This window comes from Strongylocentrotus purpuratus, unplaced genomic scaffold (genome assembly GCF_000002235.5).
Source record: "Strongylocentrotus purpuratus isolate Spur 01 unplaced genomic scaffold, Spur_5.0 spur5_contig_828, whole genome shotgun sequence".
In the NCBI taxonomy this organism is placed as follows: Eukaryota; Metazoa; Echinodermata; class Echinoidea; order Camarodonta; family Strongylocentrotidae; genus Strongylocentrotus; species Strongylocentrotus purpuratus.
In genome coordinates, this window is record NW_022145533.1 from 269,392 (window position 1) to 294,448 (window position 25,057).

At 38.1% G+C, this 25,057-nt stretch overlaps 1 protein-coding gene across 1 annotated transcript; it reads right to left on the reverse strand.

The window, feature by feature from the left end:
• Positions 1-2,524: 2,524 nt before the first annotated feature.
• LOC115918163 (tyrosine-protein phosphatase non-receptor type 23-like) lies at positions 2,525-24,849 on the reverse strand. The gene is made up of 9 exons (XM_030983289.1): positions 24,399-24,849; positions 18,779-19,179; positions 16,086-16,180; positions 14,428-14,626; positions 12,847-13,022; positions 12,125-12,275; positions 9,333-9,530; positions 7,478-7,638; positions 2,525-4,544 (listed from the first exon to the last, which is right to left on the reverse strand). Exons 1-9 carry the CDS (start codon positions 24,475-24,477, stop codon positions 4,469-4,471), a joined length of 1,536 nt encoding a protein of 511 aa, XP_030839149.1. The 5' UTR covers positions 24,478-24,849; the 3' UTR covers positions 2,525-4,468.
• Between the last annotated feature and the right edge of the window lie 208 nt (positions 24,850-25,057).

Below are 25,057 nucleotides of genomic sequence, written 5' to 3' on the forward strand. Positions count from 1 at the left end.
ATGCAAAATTAGTCAACGTTTTAAAAAAAAAATTGAGATTCAAACCTTTATTTGTTCTGATCCTGAGGGTAAAAACTCAAGAAATGAGGTGTCATTATGAAAGAGCAGATTAATTTCCATATTTCCAAAGGGGTGTCATTTCAGATTTCTAAAAATATCTTGGTCAAAACAGCGATTTAAACGTTGTTTCCATGGTAACTCGGAGATTTCCCACTTAGTGAGCACTAATTTCATTTTTTTGGCCCTCGAAAATTAAAAAAAATAGTACCCCCTCCCCTTGAGCGTCAGGGGAAGGGGCCCGTCTTAAAAAAAAGGGTAAAATTCACCCGTTTTTACACGTTTTCCCCCAGGGTAGGGGGCCCCCACCTGGATCCGCCACTGGGCCACACATAGCTGCATTACTATCCTGGCCGTGTATTAAAACCTGTTCTTTTGATTTTTAACATTCAAACACCACTGTACAAATTTCACTCAAAATCAATAAATGACACCTAAACGAAATAGCAGTAGGCTAGAGCCAGTACAATTTTTTCAACTTAGGCCTAGATCTACAGATGTTTAATACTAATAGACAGGATCATTTGAAAATTCAACTCGACGTGAGTCTACTGTAAAACTTGACTATCCCAATAGTGATAACTGCCCCATACGAGGTGATTCAAGAGCAACCCTTTTGACGTGAAATGGCTACTATAATGTCATTCAAGCCCCATCATCATTTTCTTCATTGTCACCATCGTAGTCATCACAGTTTCTTGCACATTGGCTATGTGATGTCACAATAGCTACTGGTAATAATAATGATAATCATAATAATAGTACAGTTCTCATAAAGCGCATAATACATTTGTTAAAGGGATAGTTGAGTTCTGTTTTCAGACCACAAATGCCTTCGAAGTGCATGGCTATGGCTCTTATTTTTATCTATGACATTTGTAAGGGCCTTTTAGGACCTAAAATTGCTATCATCGTCATCAGTCATCACCATCAGTGGCGTACGTAGGATTTTTTCAAGGGGGGGGGGGTCAACTCGGGCCCAAAATTTCGCAACGACTCAGCTTTATTATTTTGCTCCCAAAAATTTAAAAATCGCGCCGGCCGAAAAGTCTCTCAGTGGGGAGAGGGGGGGGGGGGGGGGCGGTAAGCGGACAATTTTTTGACATTTTTCTTCGTTGAGGGTCGTAAGGTCACCTTTTTTAAATATCAAAGGGGGGGGGGTTAACCCCCCTAAACCCTCCTCCTGCGTACACGCCTGATCACCATCATCATCACTATTATCATATCATAGTCATCACCATCACCATCATCACGATCATCATCATCATCATCATCATCACCACCATCACCATTACCATCACTGTTAGGATTCATAATAGGATTCAACCTTTCCCCTCAATACCCGCTTATTTGTTATGTAGATTAAAGAATTGGGTCGAATGCATTTGGTAGTTAGGCTCTACATAGCTCCAACATAGCAAGGCGCGTACGCAGGATTTTTTCAAGGGGGGGGGGGGGGTTAACATTTTTAAATCGGGCCGAAAATTTCGACTCAGTCAACCGCTGAATAAGTGGGGGGGGGGGGGGGTGGGTAAGAGGACACTTTTTTTTGGGGGGGGGGGGTGGGGGTGGGGGTGGGGGTGGGTAAGACGATACTTTTTTTTTGGGGGGGGGTCCCCAAAAAATCTCAACGACTCAGCCGGCCGCTGAATAAGCGGGGGGGGGGGGGGGGTTAAGAGGACACTTTTTTTTTTTTGGTCTCGAAATTTGAAAATTTGACATTTTTCTCCGTTGGGGGGGGGGACACTTTTTTTAGGTCAGCCATGGGGAAAAAAACGAAGGGGGGGGGGGGGTAACCCCCACCCCCCCCCCCCCTCTGCGTACGCGCCTGTGCATAGCTACAGTGGGTGGGTTGCCTTACCTAGCAGTGTAGTGTCACTATCTGCACACAAGTCATACAGGCGGGACTTATAGGTTGGAGGTGAATGAAAGTTGTTTCAAAGCTCAAAAACATGGCATTTTGCGCTGCAAGTCTAAGTTCCAATGAGGGTCAAGATCACCAGCCCCGATTCCCTGCATTTTAGTAAACCAAGTCAAACTATGATGTTCCGGCTAGGACTTACAGAACAAGTCCTCTATCAAAGTTTCATGTCACAATGGGTAGAACCCTATCGCCAACGACTAAGGCCTTAATGAGAGTTGAAGGTGCTAACAGATGGAGCAACACCTTCGTTACGGTGGACAAGTACCAGCAATAGTAACAACTATGGTTTCTTTATTCCCATGAACAATATTTTAATATCACATCTTGAGAATGATTGCATCACTAAAGTGGGTTATTTTATTTATATCTCCAGACTTACGATAAACCTACGACCATTTTTAGTGTCAATGCTCTGTCCAAATGTGTTACTCTGTGACAGCTAAGAATACAACCTCAGGGTTGGGTTCAATATATTCTTTATATCTTTATATGTATTTCTATTGTGATAAGAAGTAAAGTAATAAAGATAAGAAGAAGATGATATTCTTTGATACACTTAACAGAATTTGAATTCTTTGTTTATTGTGTAATCTTCCTGCGAGATGATTAGAGAGTTTTAACCAGATCACGAACTTTAAAGTCACCTGAGTTTATCATGATCGTGAAGGTAGTTCCTGAACCACTGTCAGGCTATTCCTCAATTCCATAATAACTGAGTTTGTACAAAAGTATATCATGATTAATTGTATCGAAAGCCTTGGAGAAGTCCAGGAACACCCCAGCAGTATGTTCATATTTATCGATCCCACTAGCAATTTCAATTCGGTTCGGCGGTTCGGCTACACCACTTAAGCCAGACGATTCTAACTTATACATTTTCGCAAACAAGCGGTTAGGAATAAACACAATCATACACATACGTTAACTGCAATAGTATTTTTATTTTTAATCAGCGGTTTATTGGTCATATCAAATCAAGTTCAAATTAAACGAAACCACATAATTATGTATCTACGTTTTATTATCATATGAAAAGAGATAAAATGGAATTGATATCCATGTGCATTTTCTAGGAAGCCTTTGCTTTCAAGTACCGTGGATTTTGCTTCTGTTAAAACTTTAGTATTTTGCGATACGTACACATCAGTGCCTCGACACTGAAGTAAATAAAATGAAATACGTCAGAGTTTTTACACATTTTCTTCACCATCTTACACTTTAAGAATATGATGTATGATTGTTTATGTAATTTTGCCATTGTAACAATTGGAATATTATGCTATATAAAAGGGAAAATTCTAGTGATTACTCAGCTTGGCACTATTTGGCAAGACAGAAATGCTCCCTTGCCACTCTCCATCCACGTGTAAATTGTTACCTGGAAATTGTTAGGATAATAATATTGCAGGCTTCCCTGACTAATATACCATTAGCAGAAGTAGTATCATTACTGTTATCATTATTATAATAATGATGACTATTGTTATTATTATTATTATTGTTATTATTATTATTATAATTATTATTGTTACTATCACGATTATCAATATAACCTTTTACAGAAATTACATAAACAACCATTACGGAATATAGCTTTTCATTAACGAAGATCAAGTAATATGCAAATGACAACAGGAACTTAAGTTATACTTTTCTTCTTTAAAACTATTGTAAATTAAGTTTGATGTTCAATGAACATCTTACATATCTACAAGGGTTTCAATATTATGGTGGGGAGGGGGCATTATCCCTTCGACCAATCTGTTCGGAACGCCTCTGAGTTAGTTTACAGAAAGGGAACAGTAGTACATTCACAATAAATGTTGATAAGGTTAGATTTGGCATTTTATTTGGCCTATTACTTTGTTCACCTATGCCAAGCCTGTTTAACATTCTGGAAGGAGAATGAAAAAATCCATTAATCACACCGGATTAATTAAGAACTTAATTATTTTGGTCCCGAATAGTGGAGGCATATGGCGTTGAATGTGACAGAAGTATTTGATTCAAGTTAAGTAATACAAGAGAAATTGAAAGTGTGGTAAATTTCAGAAAATGTCGAATTTTGTATATTAAACAATATGAACCATTACTGCGTGACTGCTTCAACCAGGAATCTAATTCCAACACCTGACATGTAATCGGAGGCGTACGGGGGCGGTTGTAAAGGGTCTGGGTCCATTGTATCACCTGAAAATGTAAAAGTTACCAAGATAAGGGCAGCAGTTGCCTCATATTTTGGCAGCAAGAGGGTCTATTCGTAAAACATCTTATTTAGTTATGACAAACTACATGTTGACGGTAAATAAAGTGTCATTTTTGTGTCCGCTTTCTGATTGCTTGATCGTATGATTTAGAAACTGCAAATTTAATATTCTGTCAAAATACATCATCTCCCCTGGTGACATTGTGTCCATACGCCTATGGATGCGATCATTGGTATGATGAAAAGGTGTCCATGTGAAAAGAAGATTCGATGGGCCTTCACTACTGAGTACTGCCTTCATCAGGCGACGTCACAAAGCCTGGGTTCTTAAATGCTGCTGAGTTCACTGCAAGCTCCCTGCGCAGAAAATAAGAGAATATATAAGACGATTGATATCAACCACCATCAATATGCAATAATTCAGAGAGAATGATACATGTATCAGATATTTCCATTGGTCAAATCATGAAGGTGTATACCATTGGCGTTAAGAACAAAACAATTTTGAGAGGGCTGAGCCAATTAGATTAGGAATGTTTTCTTATATGTACTATACGGACACAATAAAAATTTGGATATCAATCCTCCCCATGAGAAGATTATACATTTCGAAGTATTATAACTTTGCATTGTACAGTAGCGATACCCTTGGTAAATCATTTCAAATTGCGAGGTCGCGTAGCTAGAAAATATTACGTTTTGAAGTTTGGCTATTTGTATTGAGAGCACTTTGATCTTGCAACTTAATAAAATATACTCTTCTTTTGACGATGGTAGGTGAAAAACAATTAGATATATTTGATTGGGTGGATTGAAAATTGTTCGGGAGAGGGGAGTCGAGCCTCTCTTTGCCTCTGTTGTTGCTATATAAACTTAAATTCCATACACACTTGCATATGAGCAGTTTCTCTAAGTACTGTAGAAACCGTTTCTCCCAAGCATGCCAGAGGCATCAAAAGTGAGGGGGCAGTTGTTTCATTCTACCAAGCGTGGGGGGTGCAAAATCGTTTCTGCCCCGCACCCCCCTCCCCTCCACCGTATCTCTCTACAACATGATGGGTCAATTGGAAAAGTATAAATATATGAAAAGTTTACGATCAAACTGAAATGTCACAAATCCACAACAAAATCAAAATAACAAAATAAACTGTTATGTATATGGTCTGTCCTATTGAATGACTCCATAGAGCTATAGCTCTATAGATAGAGCAGAAACATAGACAATAAGCAAGGCCATGGTAAATAGAATAACATCTTTTGAAATGTGGATTTACAGAAGAATGATAAAAATATTCTGGAAACGAATGAAAACCAAGAAAGAGATATTGCACATGGCAGGGCGTAAAAAAATGCACTGGTAGGATTAGTTAAGGAGAGAAAAATCAATTACTTTGGTCATGTTAAAAGGCACCAAAGCCTCTTGAAGGATGTATTGGAAGGAAGAGTGGAAGGAAGTAGACCTAGAGGGAGACCCACAATCAAATGAGAAGGGAATGTCAAGAACTGGAGTGGACTAAACTGCAAGAGTGCACCAGAATGGCAGAAGATGGAAATGGAGAGATGTTGCAACCAACCTCCGAACCGGAAGGAGATATTTAGATGGATAGACCTAGCATGTTTTCTTATTTATTAGACGGCCTAATTTTATAATGTCATCTCTTTTTTTTAGTTACATGTATAATTATAATTGAATATTTCCGCATGTGTGTATGCATTAAAACGTATGATTAAATGCATTATTGCCATTTACTCTGATGAGTACAAGACGGAAAGCTTCGGTATGCATTTGTATATATTCGTTGCTGTTCTAAACATAAATTTGCAAATTGTGAGCAATTTAACTATTGTGGCTGCCATTCAAAATAGTAAAACCATGAATGAATTCAAAAGAAACACATATATACATTAACTTTCAGAACATTTTGGCGACTGTATTTTTTAAAATTATCAAGAAGATTTAAATACATGTATATGGAATCATAGTATAACGCAAATACGAACCGACCACTTTCCGAAACATTCTTCCAACGAGGAAACATTCAAATACAAACCGACAAATGCGCTCTCCGAAACATTCTTCCAACGAGGAAACAATCAAATACACACCGACAACTGCGTTCTCTGAATCATTCTTCCAACGAGGAAACATTCAAATACACACCGAAATGCGCTCTCCGAAACATTCTTCCAACGAGGAAACGATCAAATACACACCGAAAAATGCGCTCTCCGAAACATTCTTTCAACGAGGCAACAATCAAAATAATACACACCCACAAATGCGCTCTCCGAAACATTCTTCCAACGAGGCAACGATCAAATACACACCGACAACTGCGCTCTCCGAAACTTCCAACGAGGAAACAATCAAATACAAACCGACGAATGCGGTCTCTGAAACATTCTTCAACGAAGAAACAATCAAATACACGTGACCACAACTGCGCTCTCCGAAACATTCTTTCAACGAGGCAACAATCAAATACACACCGACAAATGTGCTCTCCGAAACATTCTTCCAACGAGGAAACAATCAAATACAAACCGACAACTGCGCTCTCCGAAACATTCCTCCAACGAGGAAACATTCAAATACAAACCGACGAATGCGCTCTCCGAAACATTCTCTCAACGAGGAAACAATCAAATACACACCGACAACTGCGTTCTCCGAAACATTCTTCCAACGAGGATTCGAGGAAACAATCAAATTCCCTGCTAATGCGTAACTATGGCATATAATGAAGAATGTTCCGTTATTAGTTTTCGCAAACCCAAATCGATTGAGAGGAAATTGCACAAGCATGGTATAGCAAGGTCCAAGCGAACAGATTTAGTTCCAAAATACAAGAAATATCTTGAATGTACTCGCGTTTGCCCATGAATTCAATTTGTTAAGTTTTTATTGCATAGAGACATCTCTACGATGATATATAGGTATATAGGCCTAAATAACCAAAACCCTAAGAAAGGGGAAGACTGCCCTTTAAAGATGCAATCGTTTGTGGCAATTTTAAGGTGATATCTCAAGAAATGTTTCATGTTGAGGCAATTGAATTCACTTTCTGTTTTCATTTCTTTATGTAGTCAACAGTTTTACTGTGCATCACAAATCTCCATAGATTTCTCGAAATCTCTTCAGCTAAATTTATGCGGCATTTACATTATCAAACATCAAATTAATATGAAAGTACATTAATTCCTTTGTATGTTCTTTTAATAATTTTTCAGATTTTATCGTCACTAAACTTCCTGAACTGGGTAATAAAATTTAAAGAATGTTCTCTTACCCTGATTGAGAGGCCACAAGTTTGTCGAACTCGTTAAACACCTCTGCCTCTTCCACTTGAGCAAGTATTTCCTCAGTTCCTGGATCCGTTCCTGGATCCGTATCTGTAATGGGTGGTGGTGGCTCATATTTTGGTGGGATCTCTTGCTGTTCCTGTGCAGTCTACAGGAAAGAAGGAATTCATGTCATAAGTATTTCAGTAATTGCATAACATTGAAGCCCGTGAGTAGGATACAGTGCTGAGGAGAATAACTATTTCAAGAGTAGGCACGACGAATGAAATATTTTTTAAACAACATTCTCTGTTATCTCACGAAATAAAATCCATTTAATATTGCTACATGCATGTCTATTTAGTTGAATGGCATCTAAATTTTCACCACTACATATTGTATTTACCACGGGGTAGCTCTAGGGGGCGGGGCGGGGGGGGGGGGGGGGGGGGGTTGTCGGAGTATTTAACCTCATATTTACTACTTAATACGCGTTCGCGAAACCGAAATCATGATTACAACAATAACCGGGTATTAGTTCGACATGCATATTTGGAGGTATTTCGAAGTATGTCTCTTCAGATGAGGGACCGTACCAGGTTACATCGCGTCTTGATAGGACCGTAGTACGAATATCCATATTGTACTGTCCCAATGCTACCTATCAACGTAAATAGATAGGAAATGAATTAACCTTTATTCAACACACAGGGTCCTCCATTGCTGGCAACCCGGGACTGTGTGAGTTTGCCTTAAAATGCTGCCGCTATCGACAATCAATTTACACAATTATATTTACGGGAGATCAGATGCCGATTGGTTACCGAATGTGGAACGAAAATTGACCGATCATCAAAGATTTTTGTAAACTAATTTGGACCGCTCACGGAAATGCTGGCAAATGGTTGGCAGTCATTCGGCGATTTATAGTGGTCATAATTATTAAAAGTCGGAGATCAACTGCAAATCTTTCGGCGGTCGGCAAATAACAACTTATCGCACGCTATACATTTTTGAAAATATGTTGTCGTTGGCCGCAGCTTTTCATAGTTGTCAGAAGTCGGTAACCGGTCGTACGCCTAGTGTGACTTTGGCTTGAATAGCCTTTATCATTGGCAAACCACGCCAAACTAAGGTTTGGTATTGAAGTCGCCTGGCATGATATTTAAAACCGCCTTGATTTCTCAAGGATTCAGTAATAACATCATATTATGACCATCTTCATCTCTAGTCGGGAGCCATAGCCATCATTCTTCATTTTTTTCTTCTTCTTCTTTAGCTCAATATTTGTGAATTTTGTTTTAAAGCTGAAAGTTTTGTGGTAGATACCGGTAGATGGTTAACACTCAAAGCAATATTGCATATTTGCCAGGTACAAGCTTTTTGTGAGGAGGGTGGTTTTAGGGTTGCCAACTTTGAGCCAGAGGTGATAGTGAAACGACATTGCGAGGGAGGTAATGTGCACTTAAATGGCGGATCAGCTGGCGAATAAGCGGGGGGGGGGGGGGGGGGGGGGGGGGTAGTGAGCACTAATTTTTTTTTTTTTCCTGCTCAACGGGAGGGAGTATGGAGCAGAACTTTCTTTTTAATCAACCCCTCCCCATCCCTCTTGAGCAAAAAAAAAAACCCTACGAACCCCTAGTTTGCACCGGCCTGCAACTGTATGTTGTTGTAGATTTTTCATATTATATTTTCGTTAATTCTTACCCCATGGAAGTAAAAACCAAGTTAGAAATGATACCTCATTTCTAAAATGTTAAAGATCGAGAACATTTTGATGTGCTATTAACAAATTTATTTTTTCAACGACAGTATTTTCTGCAACCATTTCTTCCTACAATATTTTGTAAAATTGATTCTTACTGCATCAAGCTCAGTATCTCCATGCTCTGATGACGTAGAAGAACCAGATGAGGATGATGAAATCTCCGCAGTCACTACCATTGAAGTTCCTCCATTCGGCTTATTCTCGTTGTTGCTCAAAGTCGGATTAGCTTCATTCTTGGGTTTTCCTTCAACTGCTTCGAATCCTGTTGCAGACACTATATCTTTGTATTTCACCTGTTGAACAAACAAAAATTGAGGAATACGCTATCGACTAACTTGTAATTTAGCTGAGCAGGGCGATCCATCCAATGTTATTTTCTCATGTTATCATGTATATTGTTATTTATATGTTTTTATATTGGTAAATCAAATCAAATCAGGGTTTTGCATAAAAACACAAGTTCGAAAAAATGATGACTCGCTCACCCGCCCCCCCCCCCCGATTCCGTGAACGGAGGGATACCATGCGTGTTACCAAAATGTCCGGTAAAGGGGTACTTTTCACGCACCAAAGTCCGGCTCGTATATACACAAAAAAGACTTTACACACCGGACTTAAGGGGTGTTTTCAAAAGAAGAGAACATGCATATGCGTACCCTAAATAATGGTTATTGCATGGTCAGTATGAGTTCCAAGAGCCAATTGAATGTATTTCTGAAGTATGACCTATTTCTGGCATTTCATGCATTTTCCCAAGAAATATATAATGATTATAAGTCGATAATTGGCAAACACAAAAAGTTCCTGCTGTTGAAGTACTTTTTTGTGATCCAAGGAGGTTTACGAAAAACTTCAGCCTTGTTGCTGAATGAGCAACTTTGAGAAATTTGCATGAATTCCCAAAATGGCCGCTATTAGCCTTTTGAACGATGATGTCAGATAATAATGTATGATACCCCTACTTTAAAATTCTGAGGTTCTGAAAATCCACGTTCAATTTTCTTGGGTCAATTTCTCATACTACAGATAAAAGAATGATTTTGATTCGTTGATTGAACTGGTTTATTGTTTACAAAAAATAAATATTCAAAATAGCATCCAAATGCTGAAACAAATTGAATTTACAATAGTTTAAAATATTTAAAAATAGCATACATTGAAAATTGGTTAAAGGTAAAGACCAGTTATGGTCATGCGATTGGATTGTGAAAGAAACGTTGTGGAATCGATCAGAAAAGGTTGATCATCTAGCATCTAGCATCTGCAAGGTTCTGGAATCATCAAAATGATAAGAAATTTGGCCCATTTTTCGTAAAGTTACAAGCACTATACACAGAAAGATGTATATGGGACTACCCTATATCTCTCACAGACGATGAGAGAAACAAACTACCAAATATATGAATTAGTAGGCGGTTTCCCGGCAAATTTTTATCATCAAGTATTTAATAGTCAAAACATATTCTTTCACATGGTTGGTAATGAGAGCTTCCGTTTCATTTTTTGAAATTGGGCGTTTCCAATACTGGTCTTTACCTTTAAATAAAATACAGTAATATAAACACTGCACAACCAAGAATAACAAGATAACTTCAAATAATGGTGAGATATATTAATTAATTGGAACACAAAAACTGGGCAAGTTAGCAATACTGTACAATCATTAAAATATCCATAAGTATTTCAATTATGTATGATCTTGCTGATTGTGTATAAAGCACTTCTTGGTCAAGCTCCCACTTATATCAAAGAACTGTTGAATTACAAACTGTCTTAATCAACACAATCGCAACTTGCGCAGTTCCCGAGATACTTTGTTGCTGCAGATCCCATCTATCAAAACAAAAATAACGATCGAGCATTTGCTTGTGCAGCCCCAAAACTCTGGAATAACTTGCCATTTGAAGTCAAGAAATCACCATCTGTAAATATCTTTAAATCAAAACTGAAAACACATCTTTTTAATTAACTGTAAATCTAAGCATATCAGGAGCTCTTGTAGCGCAGTAGTTTTTTGGATAGTTTCTGCGCTCCATTAATGTATTATTATTATTATTATTATTATTTGGACAGCTTCCCGAAATGAAGGTAAGTTGGTTATCTGTGATACTCTGTGAACATATTAGTTTTTAGAATAATCAAAGGCTTAATTTATCAAATCACGTAAGTAAAATGGGTTTTGGTGTTCTTTTTATACCAATGATTCTATGCAAATTACCGATCAGAGTCAGCTCCAAGGAGTCAAATCAACGTAAATTCAATATCAATTTGTAAATGATAGTAAATGTAGACGTTACTTATGTATTATTAAAATATATCTATTTTGCAGATGAAGGTTTTTGTCAAATTTAAGGAATCGGAAGGCCAAGGCCCTGTACAACCATACAAACTGCTCATATAGACCTAATTATGCTATGCATTTCTTATTCGACTGTTTCGAGGTTGGGTAAACAGATTTAATCACTATAGACAATAGTTCCATGTTCGGAGCACTGCAACTTTGTCTGTCATTCTGTACCACATGACATAGCACATGCGTGACCCTTGTATATTGTCTACTAGAATTAAAAGTTAAAATGAAATACATTTTATATCGAATGCAGTTGGATTTCCTGTACCATCCATCTCAAGCGACAAGAAATCGCCGTCCCTGTTGATAATAATATTTGAATTAAAAACCCAGCACTTAAAGACCGTCAATACTACTGGGCCAGAAGGGATTAGACCACACAGCGAGGTCACTGACAGGTGGCTATCTCATTACTCGGCTCTCAACTAACATAAGAAAAAGAGGATCATGGGGGACCAACAGGCACCGATTGGGGAAGTTTTCTATAGAGGGAGCAAGTAGCTACAAGTAGGACAATGGGGCTTTAATACAATTTACCTGTGTAGCAACATCCGCTTCATCCACGGAAGGTTTCGTCTTTGGTGTGTCCAAACGGTTGCTACGACTGTAGAATAGCCATTTCCAGTATGTTCCGTTTGCGGTATAGTTTTCTTGTCCTGCAGTTCCAGATCCATATGCTTGCTCTTTTCTTTGCTAAAAAAGAAAACCCCGTCGAAAATGTATCATTCATCTGATAAATCCAAAGCCATCTAGTGACAAGTTCTTGTTATGACAATAATTATAAGCATGAGAAAAGGTGACCACATGTCCAAATATGACCTATTCAATTCAATTCAATTCAATTCAATAATGGTTTATTATGTAATTTCAAAAACATGCATCATAATTGTCATTTTACATGAAAAGCAGCAGAAGCTGGATTATTCATGTTTACATGCTGACATAATAATAAAGTGTCAGGTTGCATTTTTAAATATTTACACGTTAAAAAGATTGTTAAAAATACATTCAAAATAACATTACACGTTAAGAATACCAAAGAAAGATTTAGGTTAGGTGCGTGTTGAGCCTATGGGAAAGTTTAGGGTTAGGGTTAAAATCAAGACCTCTTTTTAAAAAAAAGCCCCAATCTGTGCCGCAGAAAAAAATGACGCCTCCCGCTACGAGCATTGGGACGGCGGGAGAATGAGCGTGGTGGCGTGAGACTTGCCCTCCAACTGCGGGAGGGTTGACAGCCCTGACTTACTTGTCAGACGTACCGAAAGCTACGACTAAACTTACTTTTAGACATACGGAAAGCTACGGCTCCAATCACCAGTCCAGCAGCAGCCACTGAGCCTATAACGATGAGAGCTATCTCCCAACCTTCCAGTCCATCATTACCCAAAGGTTCAGCGTACACAGGTGCAATGCCACTGTAACCATCGATGTCGTTCTACGAAGAAAACAACAGTCATAATCAGGGGGGAAATAAAATTTAAAAAAAGCTGTTTGAATGATTTTTCACTTGGCGGGGCAATTTAAGAATGACATCACAATCACTCGGTAATACGACTGCACATTCACTTCCTATGTTCTCTAATTTTTGAGGAAAAAAATGGAAATCATCAAACTTAAAATTTAAAACCTCCATAAATAATAGTATTTCGTTTCATTTTGCAAAAAAAAAAGAAAATGTTTTTATTCAATTATCATTTGCATCTTAACATTACAATAAAAATGACTACATTTTGGCATGACCATGGCCTTACATTAGTCAGATCTGAGTTTATTTTGGTTTAATAAGTTACTCAAAAACGTATGTAACAATCACAATCTATCTCTAGCAGCAAGCTAAGTTTATAAAAGTACATGTATGTGTACAATTCCAGATCAAAATACTGGCGAAGGGAGTGAAAAATAAAGCCCGAGTTTTGTACACAACAAATGGGATGAAAATAAAACTGCCCATTGACAAAATTCGAATTTGAAAGAATAAATGCTGTAAATGTGCTTATTATGAATATTTGCAATCATACTTTTAGGAAAATTTTGAATTATGATACATCACTTCGGCTCTGAAAATCTCTGCAACGCTCTGTAAAGCTCAATCTGATAATACTCATCAAAGTTAAGCGGTCAATTGTACAAAAGCTGCATGGATTAAATTCAGGACTTTTAGATGTTCTAAAATAAAGTAAAAGTGCCACAAACGTCATTATTTAAAACGCCATTACTTAATTAAAACTAAAACTTATCATCTGCATACAATAGTGTAAGATAGGTTACCTGGTACTCTTTTACACAAAAATATAGAATTATTAAAGAATATGGAAAATCATTAAAGATTATACTAATTTGAATTCAGAGAAAGGTATATTTGGGGCTAAATAGTCTTAATTGCAAGTTCGTGCACGGCGGTATTAACTAAGTGGTCATTTAACAAATTGTACACGACTGAGCGATTGAGTGCATGCCTTTTATCCATGCAATGAGAAAACGAATTTTAAAAGAATTCAAAAGTGAGTTTAAAGCACAGATCATGAAATAAACTTGGTGAACGGCAATTTAAATTCTCTGAAATTCAATCTACATCGGGTGACAAAATTGGGAATTTTCCAGAAAATTGGCCGAAATATTTTCTACCCATTATGTTCAGGAAAATAATTAATGAGTATACTCTAGTCCAAACACTTTTTTAACCCTTTGTCATGTCCATGAAGTCTATAACTCTCACTGTAATTGTATTATTTAGCAGTTATAATAATTTATTTAAATCAGGTTCTTACATGAAACCATTCGGGTGGCATTGAATTACCGTGACCCTAATTAAATATTTCTCAAAATAAAGCTGCACATACCTGCAGGGCGTCGTTCACTCCCTCATTAGCAAGGAACATTCGTTGTTGTTCTGTTGTAAGAATCACATTCGTAGACAAAAATGGATCCTGCACGTAGTATTCTACCAAGATTTGCTGTTCCTGAAGTAGTCTACGTCCGGCCCCATTCGCCTCAGGTTGCTCGTAGAGTTCCGCCCTTATAATCACCACGTTTTTGGCACTAAAACAGAAAATAAAAGTCAAAAGATCGAAAACGATTGTAAATCCCAATAACCGACTTGCAGCTAAAATGACCAAATAACTCGAAATCAAAGGTACCGTAATAAAGGGGTGCGCTTTCGACAATGCATTTTTTAAACATTTTGATTTCTTACTTCTGACGATTCGCCCTTAGGATGGTCATCAGAAGGGGGTGTGGGGTGTGACATTAAAAATTGTTGGCAAATCTCAAAAAAATGAAAGTAATGTGGGAAATCCGACAACACGTCCTTTCCTTGCCGGAAAATTTGAAAATGTGATTAACCTCCTTTTGTTGTGTGTGTAAATTTTCAAAAGCGTAGTCAGCAAAGTTGGTCCTTTACATCCCTCATCCTGTAAAAAGGTGTAGCGATGCGCCTATCTAATCAGATACATTATTCCTAAGAACTTCATATTTCAAAATCATTAAAAATATTAGGATCGCTTTAAAGAAAACCTCACCGGCCTTTACGAAAAAATGTGACCAAAAGTTTCAATATACTTGAAAGGGGTTGTTTAGTGTAAATCAACAATAGTGTAAATGAATCGTATTAAAGTGGAATCGAAAAATAAAAGTAGTTGTGTGCAACAAAGGTCGTCCGTGTACCCAATTTTTGTGTGAAATGTGAAAATTAAAGCGAATTGTATAAGCGCGTTCGTGTCATAATGCAATTAGATATTGCAGATTTATCGGATCGGGGGGGGGGGGGGGGTGTTTAAAAAAGATCCTAAGTCGAACTTTACTCTACATTGGACATAACAATTATGGAAAACCATTAGCATTTTCGAAAATATTTTGTAAAAATTATTTTAAAAGGCATAAAATGTTGATTAAAATCGTTCATAATCAAGGAGATTTCATTTTCTTGATGTGAAAAGTCAAAAGTACTTGAATTTTATTTTAAGGCTACAAGTGACTCTCCATAATGTTTAAGTCCAACTTTGAGTTAGGTTCGACTTAGGATCTTTGTGAATAAAGGCACCCCGGATGTGATCGAGACTTATCCAAACGGGGTGCGTCTTTTTTTCCGTAACCTAGCCATCCTGTCGCTGCATTTGATTGGCTCAATAGGTCCTATACGTTATGCGCTAGTCATCAATATTCATGATACGCACGCATGTGTACAGAATCTGATGCTAAGTTTACTTTAAAAGTGACATTGCGACAAAATCGGGAGGCTTACCGTATAAACGAATGACTACCCAGGTCGTAACTTGTCCATAATCATCGCGACATACTGGTTAATTTAGTCCAGCGTCTAGCCGATTTAATTTTGAATTTGATCTCCACCTCACCGTACCAACGCAAATATTCATATATTCAAATATTAATATGCATTCTAGGATGGCTAGGTTACGGGAAAAAAAGACGCTGTAATAATAATAATACTCAGTTTTTATATAGCGCAAATTACAATTAAGTCTCTAAGCGCTGTACATACCTTACAGTACCTTCTCCGGCACATTGTCCAGTGAATTCGGAGCAGTAGTTGTTGACCTCCCGGGATATCACCTTCTTGAATTCCTCTCGATCAAACTGTATATAGATAAGTAAAAATGAAAATAAAAGAAATATATAGTTAAAGATTTCTTTTACACTAAATGCAGTAAAAACGTAAGAGCAGAATTACGGGAATGGAGGCTAGAAATGTGGGGATCAGTGAGAGGGAATCGGGTGCCGTAAGGGGGAGTTGGGTTGTCGTTAGAGGGAATCGGGGGGGGGGGGGGGGGACGTAAGAGGGAGTCGGGGTAACGTTAGAGGATGTCGGGTGTCGTTAGAAGGAGTCGGGGGAACGTGAGATGGAGTCGGGGCGACGTTAAAGGATGTCGGGTGTCGTTAGAGGGAGTCGGGGTAACGTTAGAGGATGTCGGATGTCGCTAGAGGGAGTCGGGGGTGTCGTAAGAAGGAGTCGGTTTGTCGTTAGAGGGAGTCGGGGTAACGTTAGAGGATGTCGGGTGTCGCTAGAGGGAGTCCTGGGGACGTAAGATGGAGTCGGGGCGACGTTAAAGGATGTCGGGTGTCGTTAGAGGGAGTCGGGGTGTCGTTAGAGGGAGTCGGGTGTCGTTAGAGAGAGTCGGGGCGACGAAATACATGATGATAATATATATATATATAGTGAGGGCAAATATCGGGGATTATAATTCATGGTAAAATTGTAAATTTGGAGGAAGGATGAAAATGCCCTCTTGTAATGTAGTACAATTTATAGTTAAAGTGCGGGTTCATAGAAAATCACAAATACGGCAAATAGCGTATTACTAGAAACTGGTAAGCTATTAGATGACTATTATGCAAGTTTTAGGTCAACTACATTATTATCGGGTGGTTTATAAAGATACAAATAAAACAACCTCCATAGCATCTGGGATATGCGAGAGATTCGCCGGAAAAAAAAAGTTTTCATGCCGTCACAATATGAACCAACCCTGCCCAAGCAGACGACATCCCATAAAGAATGAACATAATTGCAATGCTTATATTTCTCAAATTATAATGAGTTTAGTGTATATAAATGTGATGGAATTTTACACCATTCAAAAAGGGATATGACCCCCATTCTGATAACTAAATTCTTTTGTTTGTAAATACACAGGATATGGGTTAATGAACGATCAAAGAAACCACACTTTCAAATTAAAAAACCTCCGGAATGATAGCTGGACGTCATTATTGTTCCCTCTTGAAACGCCGAACCTGCCGCGGTGTATGCAGCTGAAAATACAATGGCGTCTTATTTTGTTTACAAGCGACGGATTCCTTCTTTTTTTTTTAATCCTTGCATTTTTTCATCAAAATAATACCATGCACGGGGTTAAGAGTGAGGCAATAGATTAAACATTTTGCCTGAAGGTATTGAAGTAAGAGAAATAACTGAAGAAAAGATAACAAAACAGGCACTGAAATTGTGTGAGATGTCATGGGACATCGTCTGCTTGTGCACATCATGTTCAACATGTGACGTCAAATCTCAGCAGCGACCGGGGAGCTTTTCAGGTGCTATGTCGGGGCTGTATCTAAGCATTTTGTAATTGTTAATAATCATTATTTCGAATGTTTCCAAGCACTGGCTTTTGATAACCTTGGCCAATCAAAGTGTCACCTTTGCAATGATGACATTAAAGTTAGTTTTTTAAATCAATGAACCTTCTCTTTAAACACCATTGAAATTTCGTTAGAGGAAGAGATTATAAATTACACCAAAAATGAGTGGACTGATTAACTAAATAATCATCTCAGTGTTGTGTCACGACGCGACCTTGCAAAAAAGAAAAGAGAGAAGGTTTACCGAAGTCGTTAGAATGCGCCCTCATGGTGACACGACATTTGCTCCTGCGACAATTGCTCCGGGCTTTATTTCGTCTAAGATGTAGGGTTAGGGTTAGGGTTTCAATAGGGTTTTATGTTAGGTTTAGGGTTAGGTTTAGGGTAGGGTATAGTGTTGAAGTTAGCCATTCGATTAGTGTATGAAATTTACAGCGGAGCAATTGTCGCCGGAGCAAATGTCATGGAATCCTATTCATACAGCTAAATGCAAATCTTCTCTTCTTTGGAAGGGGGGGGGGGGTGTGGGGTGGTAGGACAGGAGTATACTGACCCAGCCTCCTCGAAATGTGTTGCTTATTACGTCACTCCTACCGTCAGAAGACGAATTATTAAAGCAGAAGTGGTATACCATCCTCTTTTTTTCTTCTCATTTTTGTTTGACCGAGCTAGAAAAATATAATATTTTGTACTTTTGAAATTTGTTTTTCGAGCACTTTCCATCATAACTCTGTGCTTACTATCCACCCCTTTTTCTCTCTTCTCATATGGGGATAGGCATTGTTAAAATATCATTTAGGCAATTTTTTTGGGGGGGTTGGCCTACTCCAATATCGGGGGACGACGCCTTGATCATTTTCGAACAAGAGGCTTACCCCTGATAAGAAAATAGGTGAAAAGAATTCCATAACAATGAAAATACTGGTGATAATAGTCATAATTGACTGATTGCCATTATACGAACCTGTGCCTTCTTCAAACAACGTTCGGACTATATTGAGGTACAGGAATTTCTTTTAGAGAAACAGAATGACCAATGGAAGATTAATCATCAATGATAAAAAAAAATACAAATGATAAAAAAAAAAATACCTCTTCTAGAGGGCTGGTGAGCAAGACACCAATCTTTCCAAGCGATTCAGCGACAGGATTCGGTTCTACATTGATGGGTTCCGTTCTCTGGCGAGTGGTTTCGATCGGCATCTGAGTAGGTTCGATGGCCACAGTGGTGGTTAACATCCTGGTTGATGTCCTGCTGGTTGTGGTAGGAAGGTTAGGGGTAGGCGTTGGTGTTGTTGGTACGGTGGACGATGGTGGAGGAGGTGGTGGTGGGGACGGAGGAGGTGGTGGCGGAGGGATTCTCGTTGTAACTGGTGGCTCGGGTGTAGGTTCAACTGTGGTAGGTGGAGGTGGTGGGATTGATGGTGGAGGAGGAGGAGGTAGGGTCCTGAAGGTCATGGGTGCTGTGCCCATCATCTCCGTCGTCATGGTAACTGTGGAAAGTGGAGAATTGTCTTAAAAATTCACGCAATACTAGCAAGTGTCCTGAATAATGTCTCTAGCTTGCTCGAATATCAACTTACGCGTTTCTAAATCTCAAAATAAATATGAATACCACATCAGAAAGTCTCTTAGAAAAGTTGATAGAAGGATAAAAAAACAATGAAAAATATGAAGAAAGATAAAATAGATTAATAGAAACAACGGATAAATACAAATGATATGATAGAAGTAGCATATGATGGAATGAAAGCTTAAATATTAAACATAAAAAACAGAGAAGAAAAGAGAGTGAGAAAGAGAGAGAGAGAGAGAGAGAGAAAGAGGGAGAGAGAAAGAGCAAGACTAGGGAATGATACAACAAAATGTGAAAATTAATATTGAAATAAAGGAAAACATATGGAAAGAAAGAGAAGACGAGAGAAGTTAATAAAAGGATATGAAAAGATGATGAGAGATGGAAAGATCGAAAAATAATAGACATACAATAAAAGACATAGGAAATGACTATACAATAATAAAATTGAAAGAACATAAATCATTCCAACATTATCCAGACAAATAATAGGTTTTGTTGCAGACGAGTTGTGCTGTAAAGACATCACTGTGAATGGTGGAGTTGGCGATGGTGATGATGAGGGCGGTGACGTACCCAGCATTACTGTGAAGCTATTGTGTATAGCTAGCTTTCGACCATTGAAGACCAGGAAAACTCGCTAACTTGAAACTTGAAACTAACTATATTTGGGGTGTACAGTGTGAGTCAAAAAAAGTTTACACCTAGAAAAATGCTAACCATTTCAAAAATTATCTATGTGCAGTAACTTATTATACATATCATGAAAGAGTGTTTTATCCCAAATCATTAAGTATCATTTTTGTGTGGAATATGTTTAGGCTCGAATGAACAGGAGGAATTATTTTCAACGTGCAAAAAATCGAGTTGTTGATAATGTGATGCTTGAAAAAAAACGGTTGGGATTTTGGTATTAATTTGGTCCTTGCAGATCCAAATTATGCCACACATATCACACATTAAATTTAAAATAACAAAGAACATTATTTTGTGCGTGTGTTTGTGTGTGACTTTGCTTCTGCAAAATGGCATATGATTTGTATCTCATTTGAGACATTCAATTTATTCTCTCGCTTTAGTACTTTTGTGCAAGTCAATTTTTGCATAGGCCTACGCTTTACCTTCTGGTCTTCAATAATAACGTAGAGTTCAGTGAACACGCGCCTCATTTGGGTTGCACCGTCAGCTGTCATTCTTTTCGAACCTAAAAACAAATAATAACCACGGCGGTTTTTTTTTAGGGGGGGGGGGTGTCTGGACGAAACTTAAAAATGGGGAACTCAGGGCCATCTTTACACAGAGTGGCATGGTTTCAGTTTGTCACTCACAACAAGGCGCAATTTTCTTTTCTGTGCTTCTTTTTTGGTTGTTAAATGGTACATCACCCGCCCGCCCCCTCCTTCATCCCACCCTCCCCCCCCCCTTTAACACGGTCATGAAAAAAAGACATTACCACCCGATCAACAAGGCTTAGCGTGTTTATTGAAATTTGAACGGATTAAACATCACATACTAAGCAACTTTGGCGCAAGTCGATTTTTCCACTCTCGCAAACAATGCCTCCCGTTCATCCAAGCGTGAATACATGCAGTCATACCACACAAAAATGATACTAAATGATTTGGGATAAAACGCTCTTTCATTAGATGTATAATAATTTACTGTTCATAATGATGATTTTAAAAATAATCAGCAATTTTCTAGTTGTAAACTTTTGTTTGACTCACACGGTATATACGTAGAAGAACAAAGAAGTTGCCCAGTTATAAGACCCTTGTCTTGGGGTGCTGCATTCCACCCCCCCCCCCCAACTCAGTGTTATTTAGGGTACGCATATTGCGTGTTCACAGCATCCCCCACCCTTTCAGCATAAGTCCGGTGTGTTAAGTCAATACGGGTAAATCTTTTTCTTTGTGACGAGCCGTAGATTTTGGGAACACGCATGCGGTACCTCCGTTCCCGGAGTGGGGGGGGGGGGGGGGCGGGATTCCACCCCTCGACTCTTTTGTCAAATTTCTTGATACGCCACTGTTAGTACGCAAACCTCGGTATAGGGTTAAAGTAGATGACTGTTCAAATCAATCATTGATAGTTAAAAGTCTTCGCAAATGCACTATAACTGCCTGGATTGACCTTTGTTCCAATCTGAGACTGAAACGTGTTTGCGCAAATAAAATGGCAGTATTTCTATCTAGTGCCATCCAATTGCATAGACTTTCTTCGGCCCATAATCTGATAACGAACAAATGATGCAGATGTCATGAAATAAGCATTTTAAACATCATTATTTCCAAAGTACTTGTTATCGCCACTATATTAACATAAATAATCTCTCATTTAAAGGGCCCATGACATCGAAATACCTCCTGTTAGTGTGCAGTCCTGTATACATCTCCTATTTTGAAATATAAACTTCTGAATTTGTTTCATAGATTTTTAAATATTTTTTTTAAATATTTGTTTTTCAAACTTGCTAAGCTCCATGCACCTCAAAAACCTCCAGATCTCATTTCCCTTGTGACATCATCTATCAGTCATCAATGAGCTAACTTGAGAAAGTGGTATGTATCTTTGCCGAAGTCGACCACCTGTTACATATCAAAATATGAGATTATGCAGGACTGCACACCAACAGGAATACACTTGTATTTCGATGTCATGGGCCCTTTAAACATAAAAGCGACTCGTGGGTGACGCACCCAACGCGTTCCCATATGTCCACACGGAACCCAATTCGGACTTGGGTTCCGTGTGCAATGTTTTGTTATTCTTTATTTTCTCTCATACTCATTATCCGTCGGCCCATAGGAAATCAAATAAAGTTATTGTTTGTTTGTTCTTAATGGGGTTTTTTACAGCTCGAAAATACAGTGTGAGCAAGAAAAAATTAATTGTTATAAGATTGATTTTGTTGAGATATATTATATGAACGTGTTATTATCAGGGCATGCATGCACAATACTCTACTCTCTATACTATGCATGGACTAGAGTATTGTGCATGCCCCAATTCTTGTGATACAGTAGTCACTGGATTGTCCACGGTTGGCTGCATAGAGGTCGAATAAGGTCACATGAACAAAAATCACTATTTTCGTCTATCCCGAGATGATCAATTATAGGGGATTACGCAACAAAAAAGAAAAGCTACAATGTTGATTAAATTATAATTTAGCAATCAATACTAAAAGGTAAAATTTAATTCATGGATTCTTCTATGTGGACCACGTCTTGCATCATCTCGAATATGGTATGAGCTGATCGAGTCATCACAGTAAAACTAAGCTTCATTTATATTCACAAACGGAAGTGATTAAAATCAGCGATTTTTGTATTAACTTTTTTGTCGTCTTCTTCAAAATCGGGGAGATTAAAATCGTGCCAACTCTGCTTCATTCTGTGATTATCAGATACAGAATCAGATTCTGCATCCATTTAGTTATAGAATTAAAAGTACTATGTCCCATTTGCAGCCAACATCAAATTCTGTAGAACTTTGCAGGAATAATGAATACGTCACGTATGTCCTATATCTGTGAAATTTAAACGTCCTAGTACGTATTCAAATTATGCAAGGAAACCCGTTTACTTTCTAGACTTCACTGTCAGACACTATTATAGTGACTGACTGACTTCATTTTTTCTTTGGTAATGAGCTGTAAAGGGCACATGAGCATTTGTCTACATCAATAGCACACTTCTTGTAATGCCTAATGGCCAAAATAAGGGTCTGAAAATCAAGGGTTTTAATCCCTAAAGTCGATTCAACAACTAACGGTCTTTATTATCCCACAAAAAGACATTTTCAAGCCCTTTCGTTTTGAGGAAAGTTCTAAGTTTGTATCATCTTTCACTAATGCCGGTGGAATATAACCTTTTCATTGTTTTGGTCCGAAACGGGACATAATTATAGTACCGTTACTGTATGTATAATAATAAAGTAAATTTGCATACACAGACGAAAATGTTGAGACTACCTGAAAGCATAAAGCTTATGATGGTGTCACGATACAATTATGGAATACACACACACACACACACACACACATATATATATATATATATATGCATTACGTAAGATTTATAGACAACATATAGTATCGTTCTTTTTTTGGCCAGAAGAAAAATAGCAAACACAATAAAATAAAGGGAAAACGTCTCTAATATATGGCATGAATTATATTATACAACATTGTATGGCTGTAAAGTGGATCTTAAACCAAATACATGCCTACATCTTCCAAACGAATTCATCGTCTGTTCATAAAGCCTCGGTCACAAATGTCATTACGAACTGCTACGAACGCCGTACGAACGATTTTCAGACAATGGAAAAACAGGGAGATTCGTACGAAATTACAGTTCGTACGAACCTTTGTGACCGTCGCATTACCCAAAGGGCTTCTTGTCAAAGTATAGGAGCTAGGTAACGCCCTTCCGCATGGCTCAAAAACATACGAATGTCATCAAACAATAAATGGGTCAATACACGCATGCATGTCAATAATTCATCTTGTATGTCTCACGAACTTGCCTGAGACTATAAACATATAATTATGGGATTTTGAACATCTATTTCACTTCTGCAGACATTTGGCAAAACATCTTGTATTTTATTAAACTTTGTTGATGTAATTGATATTCTCTCCGTAGAGGAAACTCCATGTATTACAGAGAATGAGATATTATGATTAAAAAAAGATAGGGTACAGGTATTTCACTTGCCAATTAATAAACCCTTACAAAAAAGTACCATGGTAACCATTTTGTTGTTGTCCAAATTACCATCCACCATGGTAACCATGGTTATCAATGTACCAAAACAATGAAATACATTGGGTCATTAAACAATGTATTTCATTGTTTTGGTACCATGATAATCATGGTTACCATGGTGGATGGTAATTTGGACAAAAAAAAACATGGTTATCATGCGACCGTCATTGTTGGGCAAACAGTTTTGAGCGTTAATTTACGCCTGGCTGGAATGCTCCCCAGGGAGTGGAGATTGTGCACACATTGTGTGCGGGCAAGTATTGAATCCAATGACCGGGGTAATAATATACCTGTAAAGCGCTTAGAGACGTCATTGATGTATTAAGCGCTATATAGTTATTATTACTATAAATATACTTACCCATTTCAGTTTGACTTTCGGAGTTCCCGTGGAAGGAGATCAAAACCAATAGCGTCATCCATACCTTCATGTTAGCCATGGCGAAGCAAACTATTTAAGACAAATCCCATGCACAGAACGTAGATATTGAAAACGAAAAAACGGTAAACATCACACAATGGACGCAAGATCTGTACTGAATCACTGATAGTAAAAGCCCATCATATATCACGGCATCTTAGTTTGCGAGGTTTTGTTTGCACGTAGGAGTGTTTTATTTGTAGATCAACGTCGGCCCAAGGTCCAAGACTATACCCAGCTACATGTAGTGTGTTTGGATAGACAGGAGATAAACCCACTCGAAGAGAGTTTTTTTATGACGAGGGCAAAGGGTACACCGTATACGCCCCCTTGGTCTCTATATACAACTGCACAATTTGTATAAAACTTTCAGGCCATACTCTAAGAATCTGAAGCAAGTAAATTTCCATGGGGATACCGCATAGTTCGATAAAAGAAGGCATGGGTGTCGATCCGTAACTGATACCTATTCATCAGGGGGGATGATCTATTCATTCATCCCCCCTGATGAATAGGTATTACGTAAGTATCGACACCCATGAAAGAAGGCCTATTTTTTAACCGACGATCTGGCCAAATGCATATAATACACGATACTT